The sequence below is a fragment of the Pseudoliparis swirei genome, chromosome 1, assembly GCF_029220125.1.
Source record: "Pseudoliparis swirei isolate HS2019 ecotype Mariana Trench chromosome 1, NWPU_hadal_v1, whole genome shotgun sequence".
In the NCBI taxonomy this organism is placed as follows: Eukaryota; Metazoa; Chordata; class Actinopteri; order Perciformes; family Liparidae; genus Pseudoliparis; species Pseudoliparis swirei.
In genome coordinates, this window is record NC_079388.1 from 2,910,128 (window position 1) to 2,922,163 (window position 12,036).

The following is a 12,036-nucleotide window of genomic DNA, read 5'->3' on the forward strand; positions in this document are numbered from 1 at the left end:
ACTATTAGGGACAAGATTAATAATCTCTTGCCCTTAACCAGTGCCAATCTGTCCTCAAGTGGAATGGCCTTGGAAACCGCTGTTTGCCCTGGTGTATATTTGGATGGCTTTTCTCCCATCAACCGTGACCAATTATCTTCAACGGTTTCTACTTCTAACACATCTACCTGTCTCTTGGACCCCATCCCGACGAGGCTGCTTAAAGACGTTTTGCCTTTAATTGGCGGCTCTCTATTAGATATTATCAATGTGTCTCTGCTAACAGGCCACGTACCACACTCCTTCAAAGTGGCTGTTATTAAACCTCTCCTGAAGAAGCCCACTCTGGATCCAGAGGTGTTGGCTAACTACAGACCGATCTCTAACCTCCCCTTCCTCTCCAAGATCCTTGAGAAAGTGGTCGCAAATCAGTTGTGTGACTTTCTACATCATAATAGTTTATTTGAGAAATTTCAATCAGGATTTAGAAAACACCACAGCACCGAGACGGCACTGGTGAAAATTACAAATGACCTCTTAATGGCATCAGATAAAGGACTCCTCTCTGTACTGGTTTTGTTAGACCTTAGTGCTGCATTCGACACCATTGACCATGACATCCTGTTACAGAGACTGGAGCAGTCGATTGGCATTTCAGGCACGGCACTAATTTGGTTTAAATCCTATTTATCAGATCGATCACAATTTGTATTTGTAAACAATGACGCCTCGATAACCACCAACGTTAATCACGGAGTTCCACAAGGTTCTGTGCTTGGACCAATTTTATTTACCTTATACATGCTGCCTTTGGGCAATATTATCAGGAAACACTCCATAAACTTTCATTGTTATGCAGATGATACTCAACTATATCTATCGATAAAACCAGAGGAGAGCAACCAACTCGATAAAATTCAAGCATGTCTTAAAGACATAAAAACATGGATGACCTGCAACTTCTTGATGTTAAACTCAGACAAAACCGAAGTAATTTTAATCGGCCCTGAGCACCTCAGAGATCAATTATCTGGTGATGTGGTTTCTGTAGACGGCATTGCCCTGGCATCCAACACCACTGTAAAGAATCTTGGCGTTATCTTTGATCGGGACTTGTCCTTTAACACCCACGTAAAGCAAATCTCAAGGACTGCATTCTTTCATCTGCGTAATATTTCAAAAATCAGGCACATCTTGTCTCAAAGAGATGCAGAAAAATTGGTTCACGCGTTCGTTACTTCGAGACTGGATTACTGCAACTCCTTATTATCAGGCTGCTCTAATAAATCTCTTAGGTCCCTCCAGTTGATCCAGAATGCTGCAGCTCGTGTTCTCACTAAAACTAAGAAAAGAGATCACATCACTCCTGCACTAGCTGCTCTGCACTGGCTCCCACTAAAATCAAGAATCACTTTTAAAATTCTTCTCTTAACGTACAAAGCCTTGATTGGTGATGCACCATCATATCTTAAGGAGCTTGTAGTACCATATTGCCCCACTAGAGAGCTACGCTCACTAAATGCGGGACTACTTGTAGTTCCTAGAGTCTTAAAAGTAGAATGGGAGCCAGAGCCTTTAGTTATCAAGCTCCTCTTCTATGGAACCAGCTTCCACCTTCAGTCCGGGAGGCAGACACAGTCACCTCGTTTAAGAGTCGACTGAAGACTTTCCTCTTTGACAGAGCTTATAGTTAGGACTGAATCAGGTTCACCTGGTCCAGCCCCTTGATATGCTGCTATAGGCTTATAGCTGCCGGGGGACGTTTTAGGATACACTGAGTACCTATCTCCTCTTTTTTCTCTCCTTAGGGATACATTTTCATCTCTCAATCACACGTTACTAACTCTGCTTTCTCCCCGGAGTCCTTTTGACTTCACGTCTCATGGGGTCATCGGACCCTATGAGACGGCATAGATCCTATCTGCTGATGGATCATCGAGGTCTGGGTCGTGGAATTCCTGCTCCTGACTACGCCACTGTCCTGTTGAGACTCCGCCCACTCCTCCTCCCCACCGCCATCTGCCTGATGGATCGTGGAGGTCGCCATCGTGGAATATGCCTACTATGAACTATTCATACACTCTGTCACATTCATTAAATGTATTTAAACTCTAAATCTGTCCTTCTGGTCACATGACATCTATTGTTCTGTCCATCCTGGAGAGGGATCCTCCTCTGTTGCTCTCCTGAAGGTTTCTTCCCTTTTTTTCCCCCTGAAGGGTTATTTGGGAGTTTTTCCTGGTCCGATGTGAGGTTTTGGGGCAGGGATGTCTATGTGTACAGATTGTAAAGCACTCCGAGACAAATTTGTAATTTGTGAAATTGGGCTATACAAATAAACTGAATTGAATTGAATTGAATTTACATAATACACATTATTATAAACAGTTCTAGGTTTAACGTTACATTAAAGAAGATAATTTACATTATGCATATTATTACAAACAGTTATAGGTTTAACGTTACATTAAAGAAGATAATACACATAATAACATTATTAAAAATGTATTGGTTTAACGTTACATTAAAGAAGATAATTCACATTATTATAAACAGTTATAGGTTTAATGTTACATTAAAGAAGATGATTCACATTATTATGAACAGTTATAGGTTTAATGTTACAATAAAGAATATAATTCACATAATGACATTATTAAACAGTTATAGGTTTAATGTTACATTAAAGAAGATAATTCACATTATTACAAACAGTTATAGGTTTAACGTTACAATAAAGAATATAATTCACATAATGACATTATAACGTGTCATCCAGCATAACGCTGTGATCCAAAGCGAGTTACACAATGTCTGTTGGTGTGAATGCAGCGCTGCTTGAGGCAGTGTGTGATGATGAGGTGTCCATACAGGTGGTCTTCAAGCTGCTTCACTATATTTAAATGCTTGTGTTTCAATGTGAAGTCCAAACATGTCGCATTTGTAAATAAGTGTTGGATTATAATCCAGTAGCAGTCCTCCCTGGTCGTCCGTGGGGACGTCCCCGGTGTCAACGCACTGAAGTGGTGGCGCTCGCTCACGCTTCACTTCCTCAGGGTGTGTGTGCCCGGCGCGTCCTCGTGGAGCCGCAGGTCGAGAGGGGAGGAGAGGACGACAACCAGTCGCCTTCACAGAGGACGTCTGGGGGAAATACACAGATATAACATTTACAACTAGAACGGGCACTCGGTAGAGCGCATACCTTCGCATATCACAAGATTGGGCATTGAATTATGAACATGTTGGCATTAGTTGCATGCCAATTGGATATAAATTGACCGTGCTATGGTAAAAAGAAGATTTTGACCTTTTCATGACCTTGACCTTTGACCCGATCGATCCCAAAATCTAATCAAATGGTCCCCGGATAATAACCAATCATCCCACTGAATTTCATGCGATTAGGTTTAGTATTTTTTGTGTTATGCGAATAACACGCATACAAATAATAAATGAATAAATAAATACACGGCGATCAAAACATAACCTTCCGCATTTTCAATGCGAAGGTAATAACTCTATAAACCTGTTCGCTGTCTCATTGTGCACCCTGAAGCAGCTCTACGTGATGTACATGTGCTGTTCATCCTGGGAGATTTAAACATGTCTTCCTCCTATTCATATTTGAGTTCATTTGTAATTTTGAAAAGGTAATAATTCTCCTCAGGTGTGAATGGTTGCTTGTGTTATTAGTCCGATAGTGAACTCAAAATGGGTTTTGGACTGTTGGTCCGACATTAAAAAATTATATATATTTTAAGACGCAATTTCTTCTAGTTTCTGAATGAATCTGATTAAAGGATGAAAAGGAACGTTGGACATTTTAGGAAATACATTTATTTGATTTCTTGCAGACAGCTGGATGAGAAGATCCATACAGCTTTCAGATTGGTGTGTTAGTTAGTTTAGTTTAGCACGAAGACTGGAAATGGAGGAAAACGAGGACATATGAGAAAAAGAGATGTAGCTTGTTAAATTAGTGAGCTGGTAGGCCTATTGTATTACCCATGGAAAGATCCAGGCTAGCTGTTTCCCTCTGCTTCCAGTCTTTGTGCTAAGCTAAGCTAATCAGACTTAAATTGAGGAGACGGACCGGTGCTCATCACACTCTTTGCAAAAAGGGAAAAATTCCCAAAATGTCAAACGATACTTATGATCTACAAACAACAGATGAAAACATAATGAACATAACACACACACACACACCTGTCGACTGCTTGTGGTGTAGTTGATGACGAGAAGCATCATGCGGGTCAACTGGTGAGGAGAGGAGGAAGTGAGGTACAGAGGATGGAGATGAGAGGCACAGGCCAAAAGAAAGTAGGAGGTGAAGTCACAGAGCTGAGGAGGAGGAGGAGGAGGAGGAGGAAGGATCCACGCAGAGCAGAGGAGTGAAAGAGCAGTAGGAGTGTGATGTATGGGGGCCGAGGAGGAGAAGAAGTGGAGGAGAGGAGTGACAGCAGAAAGAGATGTTTTTTATTCCTTTTTCTGTTGTATTGTTATCGTGCCTATCCGTATGTGTGTGTGTGTGTGTGTGTGTGTGTGCGCGTGACTATGTGACAATCGTATGAAATACTTCACCCACCGGCTGGCCTTCACCTCCCACACACTGCCACTCAAAGTAAATGAGCAGAGCAGAAGAGAGAGAGCGAGGGAGAGGTGGATGGATGGGGGAAAGAAAACAAGTGCGATGACTGATTGGGTAAGAAAGAAGGGGAAGAGGAGGAAAAAGGGAGGCGCAGCCTACAATCCACACTCATTCTCCTCCACTTCATTTCCTTCCAACACGCTCTTCAGCTCGGCCTGCTCCTCGCTCTCCAGCTCACACTCTTGAGTAATTACTGCTACTTTCTTTCTCTCTCTCTCCTTCGCTCTCTCTCTCTCTCTGTGCTGCCTCCTCAGAGCTAATACAAGTGCTGAAGGGCCTTTCATTAGGTGTGTGTGTGTGTGTGTGTGTGTGTGTGTGTGTGTGTGTGTGTGTGTGTGTGTGTGTGTGTGTGTGTGTGTGTGTGTGTGTGTGTGTGTGTGTGTGTGTGTGTGTGTGTGCCTGATGTCCTCTCATCATTTCAGTCGATGCAAATGTCTCACCCGGCCACCGTCCGTTCCTACAGGAACAAAATCACCCACCTGTTAATTGGCCCTTTCCTTCCCTTCCTTCCTTTCCTTCCCCTTGTGTACTTGACGGGTGGCATTGGCGGCTCCCTGGCAGCTTACAGGTAAACACGGCGCCTCTCTCGCGGCAGCGGGTCTCCACAGCAACGCCGTGACGCGCCAACCGGGAGCGAGCGGGGTGACGCGCTGCAGGCAGCGGCGGCGGCGATAACTCCGGGCGGCCGAGCCGCGACCGGTCGTGATCGAAGATCGTCTAATGAGATATTTACTCGGATTACACGATTTAAATATATGACCTGGTCTTAAAACTCTTAACAAGCATGTGTGAGTGTTAGACCTTCCATGTGTGATGCAATCCTAACAACCTTGGGATGTTTTAATAGTGGTTAGGCACTGTGGCATGTTGTGTTTTTACCGTGATATTTATTTTATAGTGTGTATTTTATATCCTGATTCTGACAAAAAACATGTTACAATCTCATCTGTTTTTTGTTTAATATTAAATGTAACCCCCCCCCCCCCCTCCCAAAATGCTCTAATCAAGAGTGTGTGTTGTTGTTTTGAAACATATTCTACTATACATTTATTACAAGAATCTTTGCACCTCTACCCTGATGATTTTCCACATGTACACGCACATAAACGATCTTTGGCAACAAGTGGGCGTTCGGTTCTTCACCCCTTCCCTCCCTCCGTGGGTCAGCGTGGGCGGCCCCGTGTGGCAGGAGGAGAGCGAAACACGACACCCGACAGAAGAAGAAGGACACGGGCGGCAGAGAGAGAGAGAGAGAGAGAGAGAGAGAGAGAGAGAGAGAGAGAGAGAGAGAGAGAGAGAGAGAGAGAGAGAGAGAGAGAGAGAGAGAGAGAGAGAGAGAGAGAGAGAGAGAGAGAGAGAGAGAGAGAGAGAGAGAGATGAATGCAGTGGAAAAAGAAAAAGTCTGCGGGAGATAGAAGCGAGGCGCAGAGAAACAAGAGGGTCGGCTCTGCTCGTTTCGGTTCCGTGGAGACGCGCCGCTGCGGGGGCTGCCGGTGAGGATGGTGATGTGGAGAGGACTCGACCCCGCGACATCGTCTCAACACCAGGGATGAATATTTAGACTTGTCGCATTCCGCTGCTCCTGCACGACCGACGGCAGCGCGACTCCTCCAAACTTCGACCTGCGCCATTCAGACCCGGGCGACCTCCTCCCTCCTCCCCTCAGAGGCTCGGGGGCAACTTTTTTTTTTTGGCATCAGACTGCTGCGTGAAAAATATTCCGGCACATAACTTTTTTTTTCTTCCAACAAGTGTGTCGAGATAAAAACGCGCGCGCCTCGGTGAAGTTTAGCCGCTTTCTCTTTTCAACTCCCACAAAACCGAGCCAACGGTCGGTCGGTCGGTGGGTCGGCGGGGGGGGGCAGGTTCTACCCTCACGCGCCGCTCGTGAGAACAACACCGGAGGAAGGAGTGGGGTGTCACTGCTAACGGCGCTAGCGCACTCGGCTACACGCGAGCTAACGAGAGTCCAAAGTTCCGAGAGTCGACGTGGAAAGTGACCGGAGCAGCGCGGAGATGAAGACCCCGGCGGACCCCGGTGAGTTTGACGCTTCCCGCGTACCGACTTCAACTTTCTGACCGTTTGTTCCTCCAACTGCAAACAACGGCGTTAGCTTCGGTGGCTAGCTGGTTAGCACGCTGACCAGAACTCGGCTCTCCGGGGAAAGTGAGACCGACTTATGGCGTTCGGGTGGATCCGTCCCGAGCCGCCGGTTATTGTTTAGGAAAGAGTACACAATAGAGGCGAGCTCACGTGCACGTTTATTTTCAGAGCCAACCATGCCATTGAAAAATAAAACTTTTAATGTCCACGATATTTAAGTTGAAGCTCCTGTGCGGAGCTATGTACATTAGAGTTAGCGTGGCGGTGCGGGTCAGTGAACGGACCGCGAGAGAGTTGCGTTCACGGTCTGTTTCATGTCCCTACTCAGACGACTCTTAATTCAGTGCAACAACTGCTTTAATTGAGCTTTTAGGCAACACCACATGGAGCAGCTCGTACGTGACATAAACTTTATGTAGTGCACGTACACGATGTAATTAAATCTGCAGGAGAAAACTGATGAACAAGGAATAAAAGAGATAACAGATTGTCTATAACAGATTTAAAAACATGTGGTAGCAAAGATACACAAATAAAAAGATTTAAAAAATAAAAGCTGAAAGAATTGATAGTTATTTTGAGAATAGATTTTATATTTTGTTCTATTTAACCAAGTGAATCCCATTGAGATTAACAATCTCTTTTTCGAGGGTGACCTGAACAATATGTGCAGCAACATATGAAACACAGTTACAAACAAAAAACACAGAACAGGACAAGTTGAAAGAAGATAATACTTTTCTGTGGTTGCAGTGTGTTGGCTGAAGCTGTTCTGTCAGCTATTTATTTTAAGGAAGTGACAAAGCAAAGTACACACACTTCATGATTTGTATTCACATTGGAGATTTTTTTATTTGCAAGCTGGCAATCTGACTTCATTCATCACTCCATCACAGCCCACTGCAGTGAGCCAGGTAGAAAGTGACTGTTTGATTGGGTCAGCGCTGATAAGTCTGAGGTTGAAGCGGAGGTTATCCGAGATCCTGGATAACACGCTGCCTGGGTCCTGGTGTGAGATCCTGAAATTCAATTAGGAAACATAGTGCGTCCCTTTGTTTACAAGAGTTCTGTGTTTTCTTTTGCACTTTGCTGGCGATCCCATTTGACCGCCTTGATGGAGGCAGAAGAAGCGTGTCCGGGTAGAAGGTTTCAGAAGTTTTTACATAGATTTTGAAGCTACTTTTTCAAATGCTGCTCGTTTTTCTTCAAGCCGTTCTCACTATCATTTAAATTATCATGATTGTTCCATCCACAGCTTTGATAAAACACTTCTACTAGATGTTTAAGAGGGGGAATGCCACTCTACATCATCAAGCATCACACACCTTTAGATCTATGGGCTTTTTCAGATTTTTTAATTTCACAAACAATTGTGGTAAAACTATCGCGAGCACCTTTTTTCCGAGGGATATGTTTTTGTCAGATCTGTAGCCATGTGGGAACGTGACTATCTCACACTTGGGGGAGGGCATGAAGTGGTGAAATGAGTTTAAGTGGTAAACGTCATCTGTTTGCTGCTGTATTTTTCTTCTTCTGGGCGCCTCATGTGTGGTAAATCCCCCGAAAATGTGACGGTAGAACTAAAGGTCATGACCCCTGGAAGGACTTAAAGAACATCTTGACCTCGAGCTCGCATGCAGAAAGCTCTCTGCAGGCCTGGAGCTGTTATACACTCCTGATGTGCATCCGATGCTAGACATACGTCTAGTTTTTTATATTTTTACCTTCGCATTCGAGAATGCGGAAGGTTATGTTTTGATCGCTGTGTATTTATTTGTATGCGTGTTATTCGCATAACTCAAAAAGTATTAAACCGAATCGCATGACATTTGGTGGGATGATTGGTTATTATCCGGGGAGCATTTGATTAGATTTTGGGATCGGTCGGGTCAAAGGTCAAGGTCATGAAAAGGTACCAAAAAAGTGGCTCCGGCTAAGGTATGCGCTCTACCGAGTGCCGTTCTAGTTCTTTCTTGCAGTCCGGCCGCAATCTTTACAAATAACATTTTAGGATGTTTCCGAATATGCAAAATTAATCGTAACCCTTTTTTTTAGCGCCGCAGTCCGACTAGCATTCCACCGCAGCCATCATCAAGCGTCTGAACATTGTATTCCTGCCTCATGACTCTCACCATCCAGAGGATCAAGGTTATGCTGCACTTTCATAGAGTTCTGAAAGTAGACAGTCTTGTTTTAGTCATGTGTCTTCCAGCGGAGTACAACTCCCTTTTGGCTATTTATAAATGGTTTTTCTGGTTTAGTAAATGCTGTTGAGCCAAAACAAACAATAACAGCAGCTTACAGAGATCAACTTGTTGGTGTCTGTTAAATGAAGGCTGGCCTGGCTTGTGGTGTTTTTTTGTGTCGGTCGTTCCCATTGTCGTTGTTTTGTGATTCCTACCAACTTCCTTTAATTTCTGGGGACTAAAACACAAATGACATGACATCGCTGGTGTTTTTGTAAGAAGGCCACGTCGATACCAAAGGATCCCATTGGGTCACCGTGCTGGGCCTCCACATTACATTATGCATGTGCTACAGACTCTGTGTCTGAGTGTCCCTCGCTGGAGCAGCCTGTTGACTATGTTATGTATATATGGGTCAACCCGCCACTCCTCCTATCAGGTGTGTGTGTGTGTGTGTGTGTGTGTGTGTGTGTGTGTGTGTGTGTGTGTGTGTGTGTGTGTGTGTGTGTGTGTGTGTGTGTGTGTGTGTGTGTGTGTGTGTGTGTGTGTGTGTGTGTGTGTGTGTGTGTGTGTGTGTGTGTGTGTGTGTGTGTGTGCGCCCCATATGTCCCGTCAAAGCGAGCTCTACCTGACGTTGACGTGGTCACAACAAAGCGAGTGTTTGACTTTTACCAGCGAGACCAAATTGCCCTTTTGAGAAGGATTATTCGGTTGTGGGCAGGTTGAGTCGGCCTGTTGTGATTGCAGGAAGAACGACGAGAGTTTTTTAATTTAATGCAGATTCAAATGGCTCTAATAACACCGGTGAGGTAACCGACTGACGCTGTTGGTTTCCTTTGGGAAGGACTCCGTTGCCTGACTGTCTCACCATTATACATACATTGACACACTTGCTGGCGGCTCAAGTGTTCAGGGATGTGGTTGTGCAGTGTCTGTGCTTCAGGACGGCCCGTCTGCTGCGTGATGAAGTTCACTCGCGTGCGGGGCCGTTGAAGACGAGCACGGCGCTCGGCCTGCGGCGTTGTCACTCGCACATTTCTCAAGGAACCGCTCATAGGATCCACTGAACACTGGGCCCTGGGCTTCCCAACTGAAGGGGCCCCAAACATCCATACAGCTAATGAAATCTTGAGATTAAAGCGTCTTTGTGTACTTAGAAAAGTGCTATAGAAGTCTGAATTATTATTGTTATTATTGCATGTTTTATTGTTACTATTCTAACTCATTGCACACCCAAAATAACTTGCAAAAGGCCCAGAAAGCACTTAAAAGGATTAAACTCACCTTTTATACTACGTACTGTGTACTTCTACTTCAGAAGAAATCATTGTACTGCTTAGTCTAAAGGTTTTACTGGTTATGTTGTAGATTTAGATTTAAATCTATTCAAAATACCATCCAGCATTAGAACTAAGAGCTCCATCTTTAAAAGACGTAAAGTACATTAAAGTGTGCTAAAATTGCCTCCTTGACTCTTCACTATAAAAGTGTAGCCTCCTCCTCCTCTCACTGCAAACACCAGCAGGCCCGGCGAGAGAGAGGGGAGGAAGGAAAAGGCAAGATGGCGCCAACTCTGGGCCCCAAATTCCTAAATCCTCCCCTGAAAAACAACTAGAGGTCATTTCCAAAAAGGAGTATCGGTAGCTTGCTTTGACAAAACTACTTCCGCTCATAAACAGGGTTCGTACGGTCATGGAAAACCTGGAAAAGTCATGGAATTTTAAAGTGGTCATTTCCAGGCCTGGAAAAGTCATGGAAAAAACGTAAATCATAAAAGTTTTGGAAAAGTCATGGAAATTTTTTATAATCACATGTTAATTTACACGGAGTTTAAAATAGTTGATATGTTTTTTAAAGAAAGACGCTCAAAATATAAGCCGGCGTACGCTCTCGATACGCAACATGTTCTAAATTGTTCATGTTTATACCGAGATTTCAGTTTGGTCATGGACATTTGTTTTAAAGTCCTGGAAATGCATCGGCCAACATGTGTCAGAACCCTGATGAAGTCGAGCACGGGTGTCGTTAGCGCAGGTGTTCTCTGGCGGTAACTTTATTCGGGTTAGTTTCACGTCTTTTACAGTCGGTAAACAGTCACACTGAATGACTCTGGGTTGCACTCTGCCTCCAGTTGGCGAGAGGGTTGTGTACCGGAAACCGGTGCCAATGTGGTACCGGTTCCAATACAACCGGTATCACCCGGACCGAAACGCAACGCACATTTCGGTGCTTCTTTCCGGTGCCTGAGCCGATTGAAATTGAAAAAAACTATTGTTGTGAACTTCTCAGGTGACTCCGCCCTGTCAGCAGGTTACGAGCCTCTCATATGTAACTCTGACAGCGGAGGCTGCGCCGTGTGTGACTAGTGAGCCGTGTGGAGCACACCAGCGTCAGGCTGGGCGCGACGGGGAGACCGTCATCGGTCCCCCTGAACACGGGGAGACCGATGATGACGAGCAGCCTGAACTCACATTAGTACCGTAACGTTGATTGCAAGTCTTGCATTCATAAAAGTAGCCCAAGAAATAATAAATTAGCCATTATAACCATGTTTAAGCTAGCTCGTAGCTAGCGCTAGCTACGAGCTACGAGCTACGAGCGTGACAGTCTGCTAGCAGATGTGTTGATGTCCAGCGGTCCCGGCTGTTTACCCGGTGTTACCGGGAATATAATGACGGAGGAATAAAGACCGCGGGGCGTCACTTTGTTTCAGTGTAACTCTCGCTGTCAGAAGCAACACTTTATGTGTCACATGTCATCTTCAGTCCCTCTGATTGGTTGTTCTCTTTGCCCATCAACACAGTGACAGGTTAACCCTATAAGGGCTGCACATGACGATACATATCACATCATATAATGGAGAACATATATTGTGTTTGTTAACAGTCTGATATCCGTTGTTTGTCAGTGCTCCATGATAACGGCTTCTACAGGGAATATGGCCAAAGAGGTTTTTAATGTCCTCATTGTGCGTTTAAAAAAAAGTATCGGTTCAGGCACCGTTTAGGCACCGGTATCGTTTTAAAAGTACCGGTTTAGCACCGGTATCGGAAAAAACCCAAACGATACCCATCCCTAGTTGGCGCTCCACTCGCGTTGACACCAGAGAAGTGACCAAG

At 44.7% G+C, this 12,036-nt stretch overlaps 1 protein-coding gene and 1 long non-coding RNA gene across 2 annotated transcripts in view; one reads left to right on the forward strand and one right to left on the reverse strand.

Annotated features, from left to right (window-relative positions):
• Positions 1-2,598: 2,598 nt before the first annotated feature.
• Positions 2,599-5,195, reverse strand: LOC130194740 (uncharacterized). The gene is made up of 3 exons (XR_008831948.1): positions 5,107-5,195; positions 4,186-4,320; positions 2,599-3,120 (listed from the first exon to the last, which is right to left on the reverse strand). It is a non-coding gene; the product is annotated as an uncharacterized LOC130194740 (long non-coding RNA).
• Positions 5,196-6,021: 826 nt separating this feature from the next.
• The window catches only part of erf (Ets2 repressor factor), a 43,557-nt gene continuing 37,542 nt past the window's right edge, over positions 6,022-12,036 (forward strand). The window contains exon 1 of the mRNA XM_056415693.1: positions 6,022-6,665. Within this exon, the coding sequence (XP_056271668.1) occupies positions 6,644-6,665 (22 nt within the window). The 5' untranslated portion in view covers positions 6,022-6,643. The remainder of the gene's footprint in view (positions 6,666-12,036) is intronic.